Source organism: Macrosteles quadrilineatus, unplaced genomic scaffold (assembly GCF_028750875.1).
Source record: "Macrosteles quadrilineatus isolate MER2022 unplaced genomic scaffold, UCM_ALF_1.0 Scaffold_9__3_contigs__length_116548681, whole genome shotgun sequence".
Taxonomy (NCBI): domain Eukaryota; kingdom Metazoa; phylum Arthropoda; class Insecta; order Hemiptera; family Cicadellidae; genus Macrosteles; species Macrosteles quadrilineatus.
The window spans coordinates 47206983-47229884 of record NW_026542602.1 but is presented as its reverse complement, the minus strand read 5'-3'; the positions used below and the strand labels follow the sequence as shown (position 1 = coordinate 47229884).

At 35.1% G+C, this 22902-nt stretch overlaps 3 protein-coding genes and 1 long non-coding RNA gene across 4 annotated transcripts; 3 read left to right on the top strand and 1 right to left on the bottom strand.

The window, feature by feature from the left end:
* The first annotated feature begins 230 nt into the window (after positions 1 to 230).
* On the top strand, positions 231 to 4655 carry LOC129002310 (uncharacterized). The gene is made up of 3 exons (XR_008491565.1): positions 231 to 317; positions 2468 to 2608; positions 4533 to 4655. It is a non-coding gene; the product is annotated as an uncharacterized LOC129002310 (long non-coding RNA).
* A 2730-nt stretch (positions 4656 to 7385) lies between these two features.
* On the top strand, positions 7386 to 9146 carry LOC129004262 (uncharacterized protein K02A2.6-like). Its single transcript, XM_054432777.1, has 2 exons — positions 7386 to 7649; positions 7725 to 9146. The coding sequence occupies exons 1-2, from the start codon at positions 7393 to 7395 to the stop codon at positions 9136 to 9138; spliced, it is 1671 nt and encodes a 556-aa protein (XP_054288752.1). The 5' UTR covers positions 7386 to 7392; the 3' UTR covers positions 9139 to 9146.
* An 821-nt stretch (positions 9147 to 9967) lies between these two features.
* LOC129003929 (protein kish-A) lies at positions 9968 to 18164 on the bottom strand. Its single transcript, XM_054432275.1, has 3 exons — positions 17899 to 18164; positions 12779 to 12888; positions 9968 to 10142 (listed from the first exon to the last, which is right to left on the bottom strand). Exons 1-3 carry the CDS (start codon positions 17899 to 17901, stop codon positions 10037 to 10039), a joined length of 219 nt encoding a protein of 72 aa, XP_054288250.1. The 5' UTR covers positions 17902 to 18164; the 3' UTR covers positions 9968 to 10036.
* Positions 18165 to 19053: 889 nt separating this feature from the next.
* On the top strand, positions 19054 to 22604 carry LOC129003229 (tRNA-uridine aminocarboxypropyltransferase 2). Its single transcript, XM_054431521.1, has 4 exons — positions 19054 to 19317; positions 19687 to 19872; positions 21145 to 21328; positions 22291 to 22604. Exons 1-4 carry the CDS (start codon positions 19241 to 19243, stop codon positions 22576 to 22578), a joined length of 735 nt encoding a protein of 244 aa, XP_054287496.1. The 5' UTR covers positions 19054 to 19240; the 3' UTR covers positions 22579 to 22604.
* The last annotated feature ends 298 nt before the right edge of the window (positions 22605 to 22902 follow it).

Below are 22902 nucleotides of genomic sequence, written 5' to 3'. Positions count from 1 at the left end.
TATTAATTTTTGCAATTAAAATATATTTGCTATGTAACCATTAACAAAAAAGATTTGTACTTCTGGATCTAAGCAACATTAACAAAAAAGTTAAACTTGGTGTCCTTTTCATAGTTGTTTTCAAAAGGCCACTCAACTTTTTCCCCGTTACTAAACAACCTCGAATGTTTATGAGTGTCATAAACATGACAACTCACCGCAAACAAAAACCACTCTACGTGTGCAGCCGTAAAAATTTGTCTCTCTTATCAAACATGCAGTCTTTCATGGGACTTAGACTTAACCTGCAATTAACTGCTTGCTTAGTTGGATTTCTAGTAAGTTAACATTTTATTACTAACCACAGAGAATTTTTGATACATAGTGTCAAAAACTTAAAATATAATTTAATTCCAGTTTTTAATATACAAGGGGAAAGCTTGTGTAGTAGTTTGTTTTTAAGTGAATATTGTTACTTTTAACTTCAGGAGTTTAATTATACTGTAGTTTCTAAATTTGCACCTTCTATTGAAATCATAGAGTCTACCAAACATCATTAAGAGATCTAGGACTGCTATAGGCTACATTTTCAAATTGGGAGCTCAGAAACCAAAAATACCAATTCATTGTTTACATCGTTACTAGGTGAACCCGTGCGAATTCGCACAAATAATAAATTAGGATATTATAGCAACGTCGTTAGAAGTTGCGTCGTTGTATCGGCGTTGGTCTTGAGCTCGATCGTAGGCTATATGCATTCTAAGGTCTTTTTGCTTAGGAGTATTTTGCAGGACGGAGCTCATCGTGCTGAAAGCTTGTGCCTATGGATTAATATTAACCAAATGTTGAGTCAAAATGTGCATGAGTTCAGTGCTGAAAGAGCCATTAGCTTTCTTTAGCATTCTTTCTTGAACAGCGGTTTCGACGTCCGTAGATATAAACTTGGGCATGTGTGGGATGCTCCCCTTCTGACAGTTGAAAGGTGCCAATTGATTGATAAATTGTGTCGTGCACCTTATACATGAAATGCCCTCCATCGTTATGTTCTTCAATTTTAGCTTGAGTGCTGACCATTGCGAGCGCAGAGTTGTACGATGTAATGTTCTCTTTGTAGTTTCGTTTCTACACAAATGATTAGCTCCAATAGGTAGGCTCTTGTATAAAATATATTTCCCGGTATGGTGGTATATTCACTGTTCCTTTATAGCAGCAGGATGAAAATCCTTCGCCTCGTCCTCTTTGTTCTTCTTTTAAATGTAGCGCATCACATTTCTGACATTTTAATGCCATCTCGCCAGGTGAATGCAAGAATTCAGCATCTTGTATTTGTCAGTGTAATTTTGTAAGTACACGTTGCCACTAACTGCTCCAGCTCCTCGTCTAGGCTTCTTACGTTTTGTATTGCTTGCTGTATGTTGACTCGCCGTGTCCGACCGGCAATATTTCTTTCTCGTCGGGTCCTTGGCATGTATAAACGAAAATATAATGTAAAACTTTTCTCTCGTCGTTTCTATAGATAACATTTCTTTGCCAGGTTTCTAATTATTTTCAAAAACATGCAAACTGTTTACATTTCAAAACCAAACAAAACAGCTGGGAATTATTTTTTTTGTAAACTAATGTATTGACATCTGTTTCAGAATATAATAACATTCAAATCAATCACAATGCTATCCTTATGGAAGGAACTTTGAGGGCAGCCCACGCCCTTAAAAAGATATATTTTGAAAATCTAAAGCCAGTTTGCACATCTACACACCTAGACGAACATTTTGGTATATAATATGTGGGGTTAAATCTTAAAACAAAAAAGCCTTATTGTTCACAAAGTTTCATGTCGCGTATTAAATATATAGATGTATCTGTCTATAGGCTGCAAAACTCAGTAAAAGTTGTCCGATCATGACAAAATAGCTAGGCTTATATATATATATATTAATTATTATATATACTTTTTTAATTTTAGGCTTATATTAACAAATCCCTAGATTGTTATTACATTTATTTTTTTCAGCTTTTTACCACACACTGGAAATAAAATAAATGCCTATTTGTCACACAGACTGTACGTTTTATTATGGGGATTCTTCAAAAGGTCTTCCCTTGAATTTGCCTGTCGACATTGACTTGAAAAGGCTTACATGGAATGTATCCAGCAAAGTAAACGGTGATCCGGTGCAGTTCAAGAATTAAACATACCTAATTTGAAGCAACCACACGGCCACACGGAACCACTTTCTTTTCAATTTCACTGTATGTTGCAATGCTGATTCACAACACTTTATTTACATAGCAGCTAGTATACTGCCCTAATTCAATTCCAATAAACCTTCATAGGTGCCTAACATGACAATAAAAATTATGTAAACCCTTCTTTGTTGACTTAGAATCAACAATGTTAACAATCATAAATGTAAAATTTGCTCACACAATACCTCGCTGTTTGAAAACTCTTATGATCCTAATTTGTATGAATAAATGATTTCAGATAGCCTGCACTGTCTCTGCCCAAGACACTTCTGAAGGATCAGGAGGCGGAGGTTTCTGGGATAAAATTATGTCCTTCGTAGGAGCTTTGATCAAACCTTTCAACACCATGATGGCCAGCATTACAAAACTTGATCAACTGGTAATATAATAAACAAATACGAGCATTGCATCAACCAAAACAAAATTAAGCGTCATTTAAGTAGATAGTTTGCTTAGTTTTTTTTCCAAGTCGAGCCCATCACTACTTGATACTTGAAGACTTTACCACTGGAAGCGTCACTGCGCTGTGGTCGTCAAAATAGCGGCCATTTTCAGTCATCCTCAAAGTAATCTACCAATGAGTAGTATGGCCTCTTTAATAGATACTCCTTGTATAAAATCTAGAACTTTTCTATGTCTTCAATGTTTTTTATTTCGTTTGGGATCTAGTTATAAATCTTGGAACACATAAACTTAAGGCCATTCGCTACTAAAGTGGAATTTACTATTTTACTATTTTATTTATTTGAGCTAAGTGGATGTTTTTACATTGCCTTGTACTTTAGTTTTAGTTAGGGAATGCTGAATTTTGTAGGAAAAGTGCTGAATACAGGACTAAAAGTGCTGGCATAGTTTGTCTTGTGCTAATAGCTTGTCCTACCCCTAAACTTCAGCACTGATCGAAAATCTGTCTCGCGAACCTCTCCTTTTTAATCAAAATTAGGAAAACTTGATACACAGTAGACTGTCTTGTTCAGACACTCGAGGACAGGACCCTGGTCCGAGAAGGAAAAAGGTCCAAACTAGGGATGGACGAGATTGAATTTTTAGTTCGAGACGAGACGAGACGAGATTTTTTATTTCTCATAAAATTTCGAGACGAGATTGAGACGGGATTTCCCTTCTCATACACAACGGGAAATGCACGTTCAAAATTTTTACCTGATTTTGTAACATTGTTAGATGACTGTTTAAATACAAAAATAATGATAATAGGCAAGAATATTTACAATCTTTTAACATTAGAATAACATTTTTTTTATTAATCACGCCTAACTTATTAAAAATGCCTACGATTAGGAAACATAGTGATATCAGTTAGGATAGAGTTCAACTTATCCTAAAATAAAATAAATCATAAAATAAAAGCAATATTAATTTTTATAAAATAGTTACTTGTTTTGACTTTTTATAGTAATAAAACATTCCTCACACTGCTTACACTTAACAAAACTTCTCAAATGTTATTAAAGTAATATTATTAAAATAATTAAAGTAATATTTACATTTATAGAATTAATTAAATAAGAACGCCTTCACAAAGGAAACGCAACTACAACACGCTCCTGTATTGCGGGTATTGCATTGACTTTCTGCATGCGTTTTTATTTATTTATTTTTTTTTTAATTCTCGTCTCGATAAAAATCTCAGCCAAAAAGAAATCTTGTCTCGTGTAACAAGATTTAAAATTTCCCGAAATTTCGAGACTTGACCATCCCTAGTCCAAACATAAGCACAAAAATTAGTATATACATTTCAAATCCATACAATGTGTCAAAATTAATAAAGCTAGGTGTGTACGCACATGCAAGTCAAGCATAGTTAGCTGTCTGAACCAAACTGAACTAGTGGCAGTCTACTGTGAATTATATAAATTTTTGGCAAAAAAATTATCCCGGGTCCATTTTAGTTTTGCTTTACCAATGTCTTGTCCTTATCAGAATCAATGAAACTAGTTGTTATCTTTGAAGTGCTGAAAACTAGCTCTGATAAGTATGGCAATGGGCCCTTTTTTAAAGCTCTGCAAAATTTAGTATGATAATAGTCCAAATTAAATTTTGATTGGCTAACTTAAATTACATTGCAAACAATAATTACAGAATATGTGTCATCGAGGTTCACACGTAATTTTTTGTGAAAGGCAACATCTATATATATATATAAATATATATATTGTACTAAACTAATTTTAGCTCAGTCCATACAGCAACAGTGATATAAAACAGATTGAAAAATTTAAAAGGCCTCAGTCTTGATTGCCGAGTAATATACATAAAAAATTCAATGAATAATTTTTTTCCAGCCATCAAGTTAACAGAACCAATGAGCAAGCAGGAAAAGGAATCAGTGCCAATGGATGGTTCAGGTGAAAATGTTGCCAGTTTTATTTTATAAATAAAATAACAAATACAAGTTTTTGTATGAATATTTGATTTTATTACCTTGTTAAAAGTTTCTACCTGTTATGTATCAAGAAATAAGTCCATATGTTTTATTTATAACATCTGTCAGATGACTGTTTACATTATTATGTTTTGTTTACTTTTTAGTTTAGTCTGATTTGTGAGTTCAATAAATTCAGTTGTGTTAATTATGTTTTAATTTACTAAACTGGCGACGAGGATAATTGGATAATGGATCTCAATAAGCCTAATCGTTTTGACCCCCATACAAATCCTGCAAGTGTCGCACAGCGTTGGGGTACATGGATTAAGCAATTTGAGAGGTATGCTTTAGCTGCAGACATTACCAGTGATGTAAGGAAAACTGCACTAGTACTTAATCTAGCTGGTGAGGAAGTGGCTTACATTTTTGACAGTTTACCACAACCTAATGAAATAACGTACAAAAATGTTATAAAACTATTAACTGACTATTTCGCTCCTACCAAAAATGTCCTTTTTGAAATATTTAATTTTAGGAAGTGTCATCAAGCAGAATCAGAGTCGTTTAACTCTTTCTATTCTCGACTAAGAACATTAGCTGTGAACTGTGAATTCAAAGACTTGGATAGGGAATTAATTATGCAAATTTTGATTGGATCTAGAAGTGATGAGTTAAGGAATAAAATTTTGAAAGAACCTACTATTAAACTTCAGGATGTTGTTATTACAGCTAAGTCAAATGAATTATTTCAAACTCAAAGTAAGGAACTTTCTTTCAGTAGCTCAAGTTTTGCTAATGCACATAAAATTGACCATTCAAACAGGAAATTTGTTGCATTCAACAACAATCCAGCTCACTCTGTTACACCTAATGTTTGTCTTGGTTGTGGACTAAGACATTTTAGAAGGGATTGTCCCCATCTTCAGACTACTTGTAATATTTGCAAGAAAATTGGGCATCTAGCACGAGTTTGTAAAGGAGGGAAACCACGCCCCAAAGAATATTTTAGCCAAAAACACGGATCAAAGGGACAGCGGGCTCATGAAGTTTTGTCAGAGGAAACCAATTATGAACAAGAAGAAACGTTTCCACCTCAATCAAATAACGAAACAACTCAATACGTCCAGGAAGTTAACTGCACTAAAGTACCGGAACTGTATACAACTGTCAACATAAATAATCACAAAGTTCTAATGGAAGTTGATACTGGTGCAGGTGTTTCTATCATAGGAGGAGAACTATGGAATACAATTTCTCATAAAAACTGTAAACTACAACCTTCTCCTTGGAAACTCAAGGATTACAGTGGTAAACCTGTAAGTGTTTTAGGTCAGACTAATGTTTATGTGAAATACGGTAAGTTCAATGGTTTCCTTCCGTTAGTCATAACTGAAGGTAATAGAAATAGTTTATTGGGGCGTAATTGGCTAAAAAGTCTTAACATTGAAGTAAACGGAGTACTTTCAATCAACTGTCATGAATCTGAAGTTCTTAATAAAGCTCAGCTGGATGTTCAACATCTGAAAAGTGAATTTTCCGATGTATTTTCAAATTCTTTAGGGTGCTATAAAGGACCTCCGATCGAACTGAAAATTGACCAGAATTATAACCCAATTCACTCAAGAGCGCGCCCTTTACCTTATGCATTGCAGGCCCCAGTAGAAGAAGAGCTGAATAAGTTAGTTAATCAGGGAGTGTTAGAACCTGTTCAGGTATCGGATTGGGCCACACCAATTGTTGTTTCCGTAAAAAGCAATGGTAAAATACGAATTTGCGGTGATTATAAGGCAACGTTAAACAAAGCTATCCAAGATCATCTGTACCCTATTCCACCAATCTCTCAGCTCTTAGCAAACTTAAACCAAGGGAAATATTTTGCTAAGTTAGATTTAGCCCAAGCTTATCAACAACTGGTTGTTGACGAGAAGTCGGCACTAGCTCAGACACTAATTACACACAAGGGTGCTTTTAAACCAAAAAGACTACAATTCGGTATTAGCTCAGCTCCATCTATATTTCAACATTTTATTGAGGGTTTGCTTTCGGGCTTGGACAATGTAATCCCTTACTTTGATGATATTTTGGTTAAAGCAGGAACAATACACGAATTGATTACCACATTAAGACAAGTATTCACTCGTTTTAGAGATGCAGGGATTACACTCCAAAGCGAAAAGTGTTCTTTGTTATCTACATCAGTTGACTTCTTGGGATTTGTTGTGAGCTCTGACGGAATTCGTCCTAACCCGGACAAAGTCAAATCCATTCAAGATGCTCCTGAGCCGACTAACAAGGAACAACTGCAGGCATTTTTAGGTTTACTTAATTTCTATCACTGTTTTTTACCCAACAAAGCCAATGTTGCAGAACCTTTACATCGCTTATTGGACAAAAATGTTAAATGGCGGTGGGAGGAAAAACATAAACTTGCTTTCAATGCTTCAAAGAAGCTCCTTTCTTCCGATAGTATACTGGCTCATTACAATCCCTCCAGCCATCTTATACTAACTTGTGATGCATCTCCTTATGGTATTGGTTGTGTGCTTAGTCAGGTTCGAGGGGAAAAGGAAGTTCCAATTGCGTTTTATTCCAGGACAATGAGTCAGTCAGAACGAAGGTATGCTCAAGTAGATAGGGAAGCACTTTCCATCATTGGAGGGGTTAAAAAATTCCACAATTACTTATATGGGAGGCACTTTGAAATTAGAACAGATCATAAGCCACTTCTGGGTCTTTTCACTGTGGATAAACAAACACCAAACACACTGTCACCTCGAATGATTCGCTGGAGTATCCTTTTAAATGGATATGACTTTGATCTTGTATACAAACCGGGGATTTCTATTCCGAATGCTGATGGTTTGAGTCGTCTTCCATGTTCCTCCAATGTTGTTGATCAAGAGATAAATGAAGTCTTGAATGACGTGCTATACATTGAATCCGATGAGGTTAAACCAATCACCGCTAATATAATAGCAAAAGAAACAGAAAAGGATCCACTTCTATCTAAAGTACTATTATGGACTCAACGTGGTTGGCCAACTCATAACTCAGATATCAACCTTACGCCTTTCATTTCTCGTCAAAATTCAATTTCTCAATACAAACAATGTTTACTTTGGGGAACTAGGGTGATCATTCCATCCACTCTCAGGCAACAAGCTCTGAAGCTTCTACACATGGGACATGAGGGCATTGTTCGAACAAAGGCGTTGGCTCGAAGCTATTTCTGGTGGCCAAAACTTGATCAAGACATAGAAAACATAGTGAATTCTTGTCAAGCATGTCAACAAAGTCGTCACAACCCTCCAAGAGCAACAGTTCTTCCCTGGGAGAAAACGAAACAACCCTGGTCTCGTCTCCACATAGATTTCGCTGGGCCCTTCCAAAACAAGTTGTTTTTGATTGTTGTCGATTCTTTCAGCAAATGGTTAGAAGTAGTTTTGGTGCCTTCTACAGATTCAAGATCAACTATAAAGGTCCTCAGAAGCCTTTTCGCAACACATGGTGTTCCAGACACAATAGTATCTGATAACGGGTCGGCTTTCACTTCACAAGAATTTCGATCGTTTAACGAAAGCAATGGCATCCGCCACGTCGTGGTTGCACCATACCATCCGTCATCGAATGGTCAGGCAGAAAGGATGGTCCAAACGACAAAAAATTCTTTGCGACGAATACTTCAAGGAGATTGGCAAAAAAGATTGGCTCAGTTCCTAATATCATCTCATATAACGCCAAATTGTTCTACTAATATGTCACCGAGTGAACTGCTGTTCGGAAGGCGTATTAGAACCATCTTAGACAGAGTTCACCCAGATTATTCTTCAAGTGACAAAGAAGAGAAAATCTTGGATAAAGCGCTTCACGATTACCAACAGTCACCTCAGAGGAAATTTAAAGAAAATGACTCCGTATTTGCAAGAAACTATAATCAGCGAGGACCAAAGTGGATTCCTGCTAAAGTAACTAGAATAACCGGGCCACTGAGCTACCATTTGATAACAAAAGAAGGCATTGAAATACGACGTCATATTGACCAATTGAGACCTCGCTCAGAAACATCAAAAGCATCTACTAACTCACACTTGGATAATCCTGAATCTCCAGTAAACCCACCATTCCACCCACTACTCCAGAATCCTATTCAAATGAGAACACCAGAAGCACATCATATCACTCCAGTGCAACCACCATCAATGGTTCGCAATCCTATTATGATGAGAACACCAGACGTACAACCAATGCGACCATCAGTGATGCAACAATCTCGCAATTCCTTTAGTGGTATAGAAGGTTCAATTAACCCTCATCAAGAAGATGCTGGTTTCAACGTTTCTGGTTTAATTCAAGACTCCACTAGCATGAGCACGAGTCCACAACCTGTTCGGTCACGTGTCTCTAGATCAAACTCCCAAAACACTTCAATGAGCATGAGTCCTCGACCTGTTCGTATCCGTCGACCACCGGCATATCTGAAGGACTACCTAACGGGGGGAGGAGTGTTATGTATCAAGAAATAAGTCCATATGTTTTATTTATAACATCTGTCAGATGACTGTTTACATTATTATGTTTTGTTTACTTTTTAGTTTAGTCTGATTTGTGAGTTCAATAAATTCAGTTGTGTTAATTATGTTTTAATTTACTAAACTACCCGTGCTATTATGAGATTGAATCCAAACATTTATTATGCAAGTTACCTACAAATGGGATGCATGAAATAGACTCAAATACTCTTATTAACTCTTGAACATTTATAAAAATTGCGATAAAAGATACGTGACCCTTATGAAAAGAGCTTCCAAAGTAAAATTATGCATTTTTTATCAATAGTTGTTCTTAAAATTGATTAATATACAGTAGAGTCCCGCAAACTCGGCACTCGATAACCCGACAGTCTGGATAACTCGACCATCACCTGGCTCAGAGTATTTGTGATTTTGAGTCCGAGTTGAACATGGACTCAAGTCAAATCATTTGCAGCTCGTACCGAGGTTTTGTTGTATCTGATGGCCCACCTGACTTATTATATATAAATATAAATAAAGAACGCAGCTAAAAGGCTTAAAAATTGTATTGTTCTTATTTTTAATCCTAGTTCCCGATAACTTGGCATTTCACAAACTCGGCAGAGTTTGTGGGACTCTACTGTTCTACAATCTAGACTACCGCTGATTTGGATTTGTAGCTTTGTACGGTATATAATTAGTTAAGAAACTGTCTTTCAATTCAAACGCTGACGTACCAAACGTATTCGTGAAAAATGTTTGTGGCAGATAAAAAATCCAGAGTTTTTATTTAAAAACATTTTCAAGGAGTTTATGGGAGAAATTAACATTTATGGGGAAGTTGTAATTAGAAACGGTTTATTTACAAATTGTATACAAAAGTAAGAAGAATTAGTCTTGACTAGGCATGTCAAGATTTAAGGAGAACACTTGTCGCCATGATGACACAGAACACAGCAACGTAAGGACTCTTGCGCTCTCCGATCCTGGCACACTTCCAAAATGTCCCCAACAGTCTGTCAAAACAATAGGAGAATATCATTCTCTGGTATCGAGCATTTACAGTTTCATACCAAAAGGGCAACTGTGCATGCACAGGCATAAGGCAGAACAGCTGTCGGGGTCAATTTTTTTTTAAGCCCGGTGCTTGGAAAAAGTGCCAAAGTGTCAACATGTCAATGATCAGTCGTACCGTTACTGTACAATTTCAAAAGGATAACAAACCGAATGGTTGAATAACACTGTTACTTAGATGAAAGACATTTTGGTGATCTACTTACAGTTAAAAAGAAAACCAAATTCAACATTTTTGTTTTGCGAGTTAATTAGATTAAAGAATGCAGCAGAGTATAAAAATACCCCCGCCACAGTAAACCTGCAGACTAAGCGAATTTCCATTTGATTTACACTGAAATGTCTACTTAAAAATATAACATTTATTCCCGATTTAAATAGAATTAGTTTAACAAGTACTTAGGTTTGCTGCATCAGGGAGGTAAAACTGTTTTTTTTATGTTAATAGTTAGTAAGAAATAAAAACATTTTTCAAATTCGATCAAAATATGTTCATAAACAAGCAAACTACAACAGTTTACTTATTCTCCATAAGAATAACATGGGAATTTTAAATTTACAATTTTTTAGAATTTTCTCCGTAACCATTAGGCGCATAATAACGCTTCAATATACTAAATTATTTGTTTTTTTAAGCTCTACAAAATGGTTTGGAAAGAAATTGCTAAATTTTATGTTTTTTGGGTCAAAAATGCGAAAAACCTATTTTTACCCCATAAAAGCCCCCATAAACCCCCGTTCCCATGGTCCGATCATGCTGGATCGCGAACTCGTTCGAATAAACGTAGGTTTACACGTTTGTACCGAATTTCATCAAAATCGGATCATTTTTGCTCGAGTTATCGTGCTAACGGACACATATATATATACAGGGTGAGTTTCTACTGACCGTGTTAACTTCGCCAGTGGGTTCTACTCACTAAAAGGAACAAAAAAGTTCCTATAAACCCATGTCCGATTTTCGACCGTTTGGCTGTTTTGGGGGATTTTGTGTTTTTCTTATTTTATTAGACTTTGCTCCACAATTAATGTAATAAAAACTTAACCAATTACTTTAGAGAGTTATAGTTAAAATTATTGAAAAGAACATTAAATTTGCTATAAATCAAAGGTTTCATTCAACAATTATACCATTACATAGTCCACGTTATAACCAAAATAAAGTAAAAATGTCATTAAATTAATTAATTACGATAATTTTCATGGGCCTCCTTTGATACATAAACCTGCATTTATGCAATGTTGAAATGCATAAAAAACTTGGCATTTTAATAATCTTTCAAATGATATGCTATTCAATACTATTATTGATATAAACCAGTGAGAAATTACTAATAAACTACAATAAAACACGGTTTACAGATTTTGTTTTTGCACAGTTTTACTGTTAGTAATAATTACTGTATTCATCATGTTGGCATAATCTTATTTAAAAGGCTCCATATTTTAATAAATGTTGAAAAACTCTTAATTGACTTGGAAATATAAAGTTAAAACAGCAAATTACTCAACAAGGTATGTTCAAGCAGCTGAGTTATCTAGCTATAGATGACAAATAAATAAAAGCTGACTTAATCAAGCACAAGGTAAAACTAATTACACAGCATTTGAGAATCAAACACACTACATCTTTGAAAATGTGAAAAACCTTGAGTTTATACATTTTATTAATTCAGATAATTTTAATAAATATTTAAAAGTTAAAATAATGTACAAATTTTATCAGATAGTTCAATAAAATACATAATTGAGTATACAGTAATTATAATTAACAGTAAAACTGTGCAAAAACAAAATCTGTAAACCGTGTTTTATTGTAGTTTATTAGTAATTTCTCACTGGTTTATATCAATAATAGTATTGAATAGCATATCATTTGAAAGATTATTAAAATGCAAAGTTTTTTATGCATTTCAACATTGCATAAATGCAGGTTTATGTATCAAAGGAGGCCCATGAAAATTATCGTAATTAATTAATTTAATGACATTTTTACTTAATTTTGGTTATAACGTGGACTATGTAATGGTATAATTGTTGAATGAAACCTTTGATTTATAGCAAATTTAATGTTCTTTCCAACGATTTTAACTATAACTCTCTAAAGTAATTGGTTAAGTTTTTATTACATAAATTGTGGAGCAAAGTCTAATAAAATAAGAAAAACACAAAATCCCCAAAACAGCCAAACGGTCGAAAATCGGACATGGGTTTATAGGAACTTTTTTGTTCCTTTTAGTGAGTAGAACCCACTGGCGAAGTTAACATGGTCAGTAGAAACTCACCCTGTATATATATATATAAATATATAAATATATAAATATATAAATATATATATATATATATGAATTTGAACGGATGGTGTTTTTGGTCTCTAGGGACCTCGAAACGAAAAAAAAAATCGGTCCCGCGTCCAGGTCTTACCATGAGTACTACGGTAATAGCTTATTCCCTATATGGGAAATTCGCTAAAATGTAATTTTTATCACACGGGCCAAAATATTTTTGAACTTTGTTCTCAATAACCTCAAATAAACATGTAATGTAGATCTATATGGTATTTTTTACATTAACTTACCCAACTTTGTTTCGATCGAGAAGACTTGGAAATAAATTTCTGATGTAAGCACAAGTGCAGATTAGTAGGAGTATAACAGTCAGTAGACTCTGGAAATTGAATATGGCCGACTGAAACAAAAAAATCATGTACTGTAATTAAAAATTGTTTTCTACGACTACGTACAAGAAATATTTACTTAGTATCAAGTTTTCTTAGGATGATATAAGTTAGACTACTAAGACATAGGCTAGAGGCACAATTAAGGATTAAGGTCGATTCACACACATCAGTTCCGGCACTTTACAGTCAAGAAGTTTATTCATTAATGGCTTCTCTTTTGCGCTATCAATACTCATACGGCGCAGTTCTGACGTAGGTTCATCAGTCGCTCGGCCGACGTCCATCAGTTTATTTCAGATATCTTCTCACATATATTTGGGGATGGTTTGGACACCTGACGGTTGTGAGATGTATGTGTTTGACATTTAAAATTTAGTGTTTTTGTTATTTAAATAATTATGTTTATATTTTTTAAGTACTATTTGTAACAATCAAATAGATAGAAAATGAGAAATTAATGTTAAGTGTTGAAAAATTCTTAACTGTAACATTACTGTAAATAAAGTGGCGGAAGACTGACTGAAGCCAACTGACGGGCAGTTGACTGAGGAATTGCCGATGCAACTGAGACTGAACTGTGTCTGAACCGTGATGGAACTGTGTGAATCGACCTTTAGGCCTATTAAAAACAATTTTTACCGATGGAATTTAGTTTAAGCTATTTTGTAGGGGTGTGTTAATTCCATATACTTATTTAGGTAGGTAACCTATAAGTAAGCAAAACATGTGCAACAGAGCAAAATTAATATAGGTAAGCTAATTATTTCTAATTGTTTGGTTAATTTGAGCTTTTCAGCTAACTATGAATTCAGTAGGCCTAAGTTACCAGCTTAGTTTCTATAGTAGGCTTACTCATTGATGAAAGTAGTTACACCCGACTTAATGACATAGGCTATATGTTAAAGTTGTTCCATGTTAAAGTTGTTGCCAGTTTTAAAATTAAAATTGTCGTGATTGATGTGAGCCACCAATAGACTGTGCTGATCTAAATCACTAATTTCTATTGAATACTAACTTGTTTACCACGTTAAACTAATGGAATGACTTATTGTGAGCTATATCAACTTTTATGACCCATCAACGTGATCAGAAAAAAAATAAGATGGAAAATATAATTTTAGACACCAGCACATTCTGTGACTGGCTTACACAACTCATGTCCATTTTTAATAAAAGATTGGCGACAGCTGGTGGATGGGATTTCTACTTTAGTATCCAATAGTCAATGGTTACACTAATTATTTGCCAGGTCAAAGTACTACTACTCAGCTGGCTGGCCTGGACTTACAGCTGCAGCATAGCCTCCATAAAGGCGGTGACACACTATCGATCTTTTCCCCGCTCAAGACCCCGAACCGAGAAGGGAGATAAATATCAGCAAAATTTCACTCCGAACATTTCCCCGAACAAGACCAAGACCAGACGAATTCTACCGAGCGCGGCAAAAGGGAGTTTAGAGAGAGTTGGAGAGTGTGTGCGAGTGAGAGCGCGGAGGTAGTAATAATAAAACAGTAATAAAACATGAAATAACATGTTACCTAATGATAATTTTAATTGCCTATAATAATATTTATGTTTATGTTAATTATGAAGGAATTTATGTATAATATCAATTAAAGGTAAACATTATTGGTATTATTGAGTTGACGGTTTCAACTTGTAAAATCCATTTTCAACCTTGACCAAACAAACCAAAAAATTATAACATAAATGTCCATAATATAAAACGGCAAAATATTACCCAGCATTTATTTATTTTACTAATTATAGAGTTAAAATGCCATATTAAATTAGAACTATCATCGCTAGTGCAGGCGGCCGCTCGGTGCGGCGCTCGCGACGATGTACGGGGCGAAAATATACCGTGACACACTATCGTACATCACTCCGTACATCGGACCGATCTTTTCTTTGATCTTTCGCCAAAAAACCGCCTCCAGAGCGCTCGTCTCCCTACTCGGCCTGATGTCTGGTTCGGTGTACGGACCCCTGACACACTATCGAACATGCTCCCTTCGACCTCTCTTCTCCCTTCTCCCTGCTCGGTTCGGGGTCTTGTTCGGGGAAAAGATCGATAGTGTGTCACCGTCTTAAAGCTTTACTGTCTCAAAAATTCCTTCGAGTATCTCTGCCAGAGGTATTTTGAATGAAGTAATTAACTTAAAGCGCGTTTACATTAATTCGAGCACGCATACGAGTACAGCTCGCATTCCTCCTTGAATTGGTGTCAACTACAAATTTACTCGCATTCTAGCAGTGGAATGCAAGCACGAATGACATTTTGTCGTTCGAGTTACTTTCCAACATGTCGGAAAATGCTCGCATACGATATCTTTGTGAAGCCCAGTAGTTTGTGAAAAGGTAGACCCTAGGAGTTGTGGAAAAGGAATATTTCTGTTTGTTTATAGCTTTTTTGTTTACTGTTCAGTGAATTATGGCTGAGTTTATTGATAATGTATGTTAAATTTCATTTTTTTTATTCCCACAGACCACCAAAACACCTTCTTGAATAAGTTATTTTTACTTATTCTACTTATAAAAGCATAGGTATTACAAATTTCTACATAGTTATTTTACAAGTTCACTCATTATACATAGGCCTACTAAACATAAACATATACACAGCGATAACATAATACCAATGTGATCGCTGATTATGAATACTATTTAGCTTTTGCCTACATCACTACAACTACATCACTCGCGACTGCTATTATTATTCCAGTAACAACTACAATGTAAACGCTGCTGGGATTCGATCTGTCATTCAATACTCAAATAGTGACTCGCTCGCTATCGCATTCCATAACAGTACATACAGATTTCAACAGATCGCATCAGATTTCAGTACATAGCGTTTAGCTAGGAATGCATAGCCTAACCATACCTAGGAATCTGGCTGATAATTTACATCAATATCACTATACCTACTTCTTCAGGATCATCAACCAGCCCTTCAAAATCACTTAAATCTTCTTATAATGCACCACGTATATCACTACTTTTGATTTTTAACACTAAAACAATGATAAACGTAATAAAACACATCAGTCATCGGTGCGAGGTTAACCAAGCTGTTTACAAATACGCACGTCAGCTGTCTGCTACAATTATGATCGGCTCGAGAAAAAAAAGCGTTTAGAGACAGACCTCAGGAGAAAGCTTAGAATCTGCCAAAAAAAACGATACCTAACTCGATCCAGTTCAATCCGATTTAGTCAGTCATAGAGCCTTCGCCGTAAACAGTGTTTGTGAGTCGCAAAAGCAACACAAAACACTACCGGTACACAAAGTGTGTTATGAGTCGCTTTTACGACACATAACACTCGGAGGGTTAATACAAAACTTGAAGTTAGTTTACAGTTAAGGAATAAGTTACCGAATAAATTACCTTAACATATATAACTTAAGTGACTTAATGTGAAATATTTTGTTAATTCTGGCTTAATAAACGATTTGATTTGATTTGAAAAGGAAAAGGCGCCTTTCAAAATAGGTACAACTGTCGGTATGAGTTGAATGTAAGGCTAATCCTACTTATATCATAGAATAAACCAACCACAAGTAGACTTCTCATCCCATTGTAAATTTATAAACTCGTTTTTCTTGTGTAGTGTGTTCTGGTGGCACTGTGCGTTAGTGTCGACGAAATTTTGTTTCTATTATTTTAGGGTTAATTTTAAGATTTGTGCTTTACTATTTTTGGTTATATAACTATAACTACGGTATATAGAGCACTAGTTTATCGTTTATGATTATATATAGTTTTATTTGGCTAAACGAGTTGTTAAATGGCTGAAATAATGAGATAAAAATTGTAAACAAAACGTAACCAACTCTTAGTCCTCACTCAAAACTGTGTTGGTTAAATACCTTGACATGTTTTATATTAGCTGCTATGTAACGTTTCTCAAGTCATTACCTCATCTAATCGTATCTAATTCATATCCCATATTCCAATCTCCTGGGTAACTGGAATGTTCGCTTAGAAAACGTAAAAAATGCCACTGTGAAGTAAAACACAGACACACACAGAGAAAAGGCCTCCGGTTTGATCCTGACAAAATTCAGATGCTTTTTGATGATTCCTAACTGAATAGTGGATCTATAACTGCCCTGTCCTTGATCATTTGAGAGAGATTGTGCATAAATTCTAAATATATTTAAATGATTATGAAACCGGGTTTTCTTGCCATTGCAAAGAACGGGTACAGCAGCTAGTTTATTTTCTTAATTTGGTATAGCCTATATACATATATAAAACATAATATTTTTATGAATCTGAACGGATGGTGTTTATGGCATCTAGGGACCTCAAAACAAAAAAAGTGAATCGGTCCTGGGTCCAGGTCTTACAATGAGTACTTTACAATGAGTAATATTCCCTATATGGGAAATTTCCTAAAACCCTCTCTTATTGCCGAATTGCCTGCAACCTTAAACACAAAAAATTGCTTTTATTACCTTCGAAACATCCAACTAGTATTATAGTCGCAATATATATCTAGACATATTAGTTTTTGTCTAGGCATAACTTAGGATACCATGTTCTTTTTTGTTTTTGATAAAATTGGTAGCCTACTTACGCAAAGTTTGATAATACGATAGAGTCAGATATAAAATTTTAGCATTTCAATCAATAGGTAGATTATCGCCAAGTTACTTAAAACCGAACTTGTATACGTGAGTTGTGTTGGCTCGCTCTTGCTGGTTATTATAACGTGGCCTGTTGTATCGGATAGTACGGATAACGAAACACAACATATGAGCTACGTTTTAAAGCTATCAACGGGTTTAATTTAATTTAAAACAAGATTCTGTTATTAATCTCAGATCTTTAAGTTAGGCCTAGGCTTAGTGCCAATTGAAATCAAAATCCAGTGTGTAAAATAGAAATATACCTATAAGCTTAAAACTTTATTTTTTAACATAGCCTAAGGTTTTTTTGTTAGTTTTAAGATGAGTTACAATCTATGATTTACATGACAAGAAAAGGAATGAAAATAACTTATACTTGCCATTATTGTAACCAAACTTTGGTGATGATTTTACAACAGGTAATGTGGATAAGCAACTGAGTTCTCACAATTGGAAAAATCTAAACCAGTTGAAAAACTGAATTACTGTTAGTCACTTGGAAGAAAGTTAGTTAGAAAATATTCAAAAAATGAGCCACAGACTGAATAACATTGTACAATTAATTAGGTATTTATTTTGTTTAGTTTTGTTGTTTTATTTATGTCGTCATCAGTCTCACATAGCAGACAGCAGACATCATCGTGTAGTCACCATATCGCCTGTCGGTCTCTCTCACACTCACAGACCACCACAATACCGTACACTAACACCACCACATTCGTTTTAGACGTTTTTCATCAGCATATTTAGCACTATTTAGTACACATGTAAAGAATCGCGTTTTATGTAGTATCTTTGACTACAACGTAGTATCATAGATAAAACATACTCCCTTAGTACTTACTTACTTGTGTTGGTTAGTCTATGGTAGTATCCTGGAAAGGGCAATCCTTTTGTATTGACAATTTAAGGTGATTAATATTATGATTAAACTTAGTTCATGTTGGGCACTAGTGTCAACGAATTTTTTTATATTTTTTTAGAGTTAATTTTTTGATTTGTGCTTTGCTGTTGGTTATATAACTAGAGAACGAGTTCTTGTTCATGATTAGATCGTTTCATTTTGTTAAACCAGGTTTTAAATAACTGAAAAAGCAAGGAACAAATTGTAAACAAAAACACGACCTTAGCGGCACCGGACGGAACCAGCAATAGACTTGTCAAATGCAGCTCATTATCTGGTTAAATTGGTTTCAGCATTTCTTCTAAATAAGGATAACAAACCTAACTTACTAAGAGAGTGTATTTAATTTGCTAAGACAAGACCACTTGATTACATGTTCTATTCTATAGTGTACCACTGGAAACACGTAAACTTAGCCGTAAGAAAAGCTGCAGTGTAGTACCCACCCACTGAGCTAAAATTATAACGTAGAATTATAGCTCAGTGCGTAGTACCACATGCACCAAAAAACACTGAACTTCAATCAGCTGAAAATTTAAACATTTGATCCGGATCTGGCACTGGCAGACCAGGCAGACATACTCAGAAGAAGAAGAACAAAAAAAAGTTAAAATGTTCGTTCAATGTTGATTGTTGTGTTGTGACTAAAGTAAGGTTAGGTTATCAAAATCAAAGTTAAAAGTTATGACACGTTCTAAAAGCTAAACAATGAGATTAATACACAGTCAATAAAACGTTCTCATCGTACGTTTGATCTTGATGATTTCATTTTGCTCTCTTGTAAAGTATGCCTGAGTTTATGCGCCTACCCAAGAGATATGGAATTAACTTGGGAAGATTTGGTTGAGTTACCAGCAGATCCTCCCTCTAAACGCGAGATTTGTGACAAATGCAGGTAGGTGGAAACTTTTGCAAACAAAAAGTTTACGTAAGCTCCAAAAATCAAAGAGGGCTGCACTTTAGTTTACACCCCACATTTAGGTACTCACATAGACCTACAGCAACTTATGTTAGGTTAGTTTAGTTAAGAACAGTTTCATTCATTCAACAGCTGGTAGTTAATGTATAATAGTAAGTGTGGGGTGTAAACTAAAGTGTACCCTCTAAGAGAATAGAGACACTTATCGTCTGGATGGCCGAGTGGTTATAGGCCTAGCGCTTACCTTCAAAACCGAAGGTTGCAGGGGCCATCTCAAGCATATTGCCCTAAACTCTACTTCTAACGGTTCTACTAAGTTATTTCTTTGCATTGTTCTAATTTCAGGCGACCCAGTATTGTGTGTTGGTGCTCACATCTTCCTGATGAACCACTCAACCCCAATTGTCGAGTAATTCTTCTGCAGCACCCAGCAGAAGAGAAGAGATGCCTTAGAACTGCACCAATGTTAAGCTTAGGACTATCACCAGGAAAATGCCTTATATACAAAGGGAAAAAATTCCCCCAACAAAGGTATGATATTTATAGACAGGCCGAGTCTCTGGAGGACTAAGCCTATTTGAGCCCTCTCTTCTAATTTTATTTTAAAGCAAATCGTTCCCCGAACATTTATGACTCCTTCCTGGGAACTCTGGGATAGCAATTTGAGTGTGGAAAATTTTCAGTGATAAGAATTATTATTCATTCAATCCACTCGATTAACAATTGAAAGTCGTATGCAATATCCAAAATAATGCCTAATGGTCTCATAGTAAGTCAGATCCAATATCTAAAATAATATGAAGTGGTACATCAATTAAACTCAGATTAAAAATGTAAAATAATGTTAAGTAAGTGGTATCGTAATAAGCCAGATCCTATATAAAAAATAATGCTTAATGGTATTTTATACAATTAATTTGCAATCCAAAATGGAGCTCATAGGCTACTGAAGCTAGTCAACACCAAATGGTATCGTTGACCATCGTATTTCACAGTTGGCTAATGATACTACATTGTTGATGCTTAAAAGTAGCCTAGATTTAGCTTTAAATTGCTGGCCTTAGTCATGAAAAAAGCTACACAAACCTCTCTCCCACAATTCTCTACTCACACTCAGGCTAAATATCAGTTGTATCCCCATTTGGTACTTTCCTGTTAAAGGGAACATTCATTATTATCGATGATTTTTTCTCGATATATCGATATTAACAAATTAAAACATATCAGCTGACAACTACGCGATACATATTGTTCAGTAGCCTATTAACAAACAATAATGAAATGAAACTCTTCTAAAAAATAACCTAACATAACTAACCAAACTTGCTATAACATTTTAAAATTCCGTGTTTAACTTGCCTTTTATATTATCAAACCCAAACGGAATTTTTAAATGGTCCAGCAAGTTTGGTTGGTTATGTTAGGTTAGCTTAGAACAGTTTCAAGATCAGTTAGTTGTTGTCAATTTTTAAAGGATCAGAAAATAAAAATATCGATATATCGAGAAAAAATCTTTGATAATAACGAATGTTCCCTTTAACAGGAAAGTACCCCCCATTTCAATGAGTGATGTACCAAATTACAACAAAGATAGGTGTTTTTAACAATTCCTAAACATCCTTTTCAAGACAATTGTTAGGATAATCTATTTGAAAGATAAACTTATAGCCTACATTTAGTTAGGTCTAATGTTCTGGTGAAACATAATGTTAAAAAAAAGTGTCGAAAGAATCATACTTAGCCAATGGTAATTTTTGTTCAGACATATTTTCATTACCGGTACTCAAAAGTGTGACTGTTTAGGCATGAAGGTTTACACGATATTCTGGTGGATCCGAGGTCTGTGTTGCTCTATCCAAGCAAAGCTGCCACTACGCTAGGTGATCTGCAGAGGGAACGGCCGACCAATCTGGTCATCATTGATGGCACCTGGCCACAAGCCAAAACCATTTACAATAATTCCCCTCTACTGCACTCTATGACTCAGGTGAGGACTGTTTGTTTATAACAGGCCAGGCTGCACTCATTGCTACGTTTTACTAAGATAGATTATTATAGTGTTATAATCCTTCAATATTTCAAGTGTAAATTTTTTTCTGTGTCATTGGCAACCTTATTTTTTAAGGCAGACGTATTTATTTTTATAAATAAATTCTTTTCTCTTAGTAGGTACCTTGGTAGTTTTATAGTAGTAGTAGGCCTTTAGTCCTCAGCCATACAGTCCTCTCATTCAATAGATAAATAAATTAGCACTGCACATATAGCCCTTGTTTAATACCATTAACAGTGAACGTGTTAAGCATAGGATATTTTAAAATAGGATCCCTAATATTCTCTTAAGGGTACCCTATTCTAATCTCACAATAAGAACTTTATTTTTATTTAGATTTAGTATTAAGTGTGAAATTTTTGTTATGGCGAGTTAACGAGTAACTAAGGAAAAGCAAATCTCATCTCTGGTAATGGAAAATTAAATATCTATTTAACTAGGTTTGTTATAATAAAACACCTTAATCAAATACAGTCGGTAATTGGTGGTGCACAATTTTAAGTTTAGGCCTCTTTGTTTATTTGCAGGATGAGTGATTTGTAAACTATGTATCAATTTATTCCAGCATCACTGCTGTGGTCTGGCTTATCCAACCACCTCCCTAGTACTTAGTTCCCAAATTATTTCAGTAGATAATGTTGGTACACATGTCCAAATTTCAATTTGCAATTTGAATGCTAGATATAATCCAATAAAGTTTTTACGTCAATAGGAAGTCTATTCTTTCCCCACCTTTTAATAGGCCCGTTACACATACAGAAGAGGTAAGTGCCATCTATCTACCACGTACTTAACACTAGGCAAAGAATGTGTGTGGGTTTTGACAAATGGGTTTATTAGTCGGAAAAACAAAATTGATTTCAATAACAATGATAACAATTTATGACCCATCTGTTCAGGCTAAGCTGGTGGTTGGGACAAGCAGCGAGTATGTGATCCGCAGTCAACCCACGGACGGATGCCTCTCCACTCTGGAGACGGCCGCAGAGGCCTTGGCTGCTGTAGAGGGTTCAGACATGTACAAACATGAACTGACACGTCCGTTACGAGCACTGTGCGACTACCAGCTGTGCCACGGAGCCGTCACCCATCAGAGCAAAGAGTTCCGCATCAAGAACCAAACTTACCCTAAACTTATAGGGAAACGGCTGAGCAAACTGTTACGTTCAACTGAGAATGATCAATAAAGTTTGTACAGAGCCACAATTGTGAATTATTACCATTTTATTTTTACAGTTGGTAATTTTATATTTTAAGAAGCATGAGAGATATAATACTTCTAGTCAGTGCTCGATTTGTAAAAAATGAGGTGCCGGAACTGTAACCTATTTAATGTGGTTGGTAAGTATTATTACCATTATGTACCTATTTATGTCAATAGTTTTATTTTTCCAAAAGAGAGTTACCGGAACGCCGTTCTCCTGCAAATCGAGCACTGTTTCTAGTTGATATAAGTAGCTTCAATCTTATCACTAGCTTTAATCATTGAGTATCTGAAGATTTGATTCAGT

What these genes read in the sequence shown, in the direction of transcription:
- LOC129004262 (XM_054432777.1), top strand. Translation starts at nt 7,393, where the DNA reads ATGATTCGCTGGAGTATCCTTTTAAATGGATATGACTTTGATCTTGTA. An exon ending in CTATTATGGACTCAACGTGG is followed by an intron (nt 7,650 to 7,724) that starts TTGGCCAACTCA and finishes TCAATACAAACA; the next exon opens with ATGTTTACTTTGGGGAACTA.
- LOC129003929 (XM_054432275.1), bottom strand. An exon ending in CTCGATCGAAACAAAGTTGG is followed by an intron (nt 10,143 to 12,778) that starts GTAAGTTAATGT and finishes TTGTTTTGACAG; the next exon opens with ACTGTTGGGGACATTTTGGA.
- LOC129003229 (XM_054431521.1), top strand. Translation starts at nt 19,241, where the DNA reads ATGGAATTAACTTGGGAAGATTTGGTTGAGTTACCAGCAGATCCTCCC. An exon ending in GAGATTTGTGACAAATGCAG is followed by an intron (nt 19,318 to 19,686) that starts GTAGGTGGAAAC and finishes TTCTAATTTCAG; the next exon opens with GCGACCCAGTATTGTGTGTT. An exon ending in TACTGCACTCTATGACTCAG is followed by an intron (nt 21,329 to 22,290) that starts GTGAGGACTGTT and finishes CCATCTGTTCAG; the next exon opens with GCTAAGCTGGTGGTTGGGAC.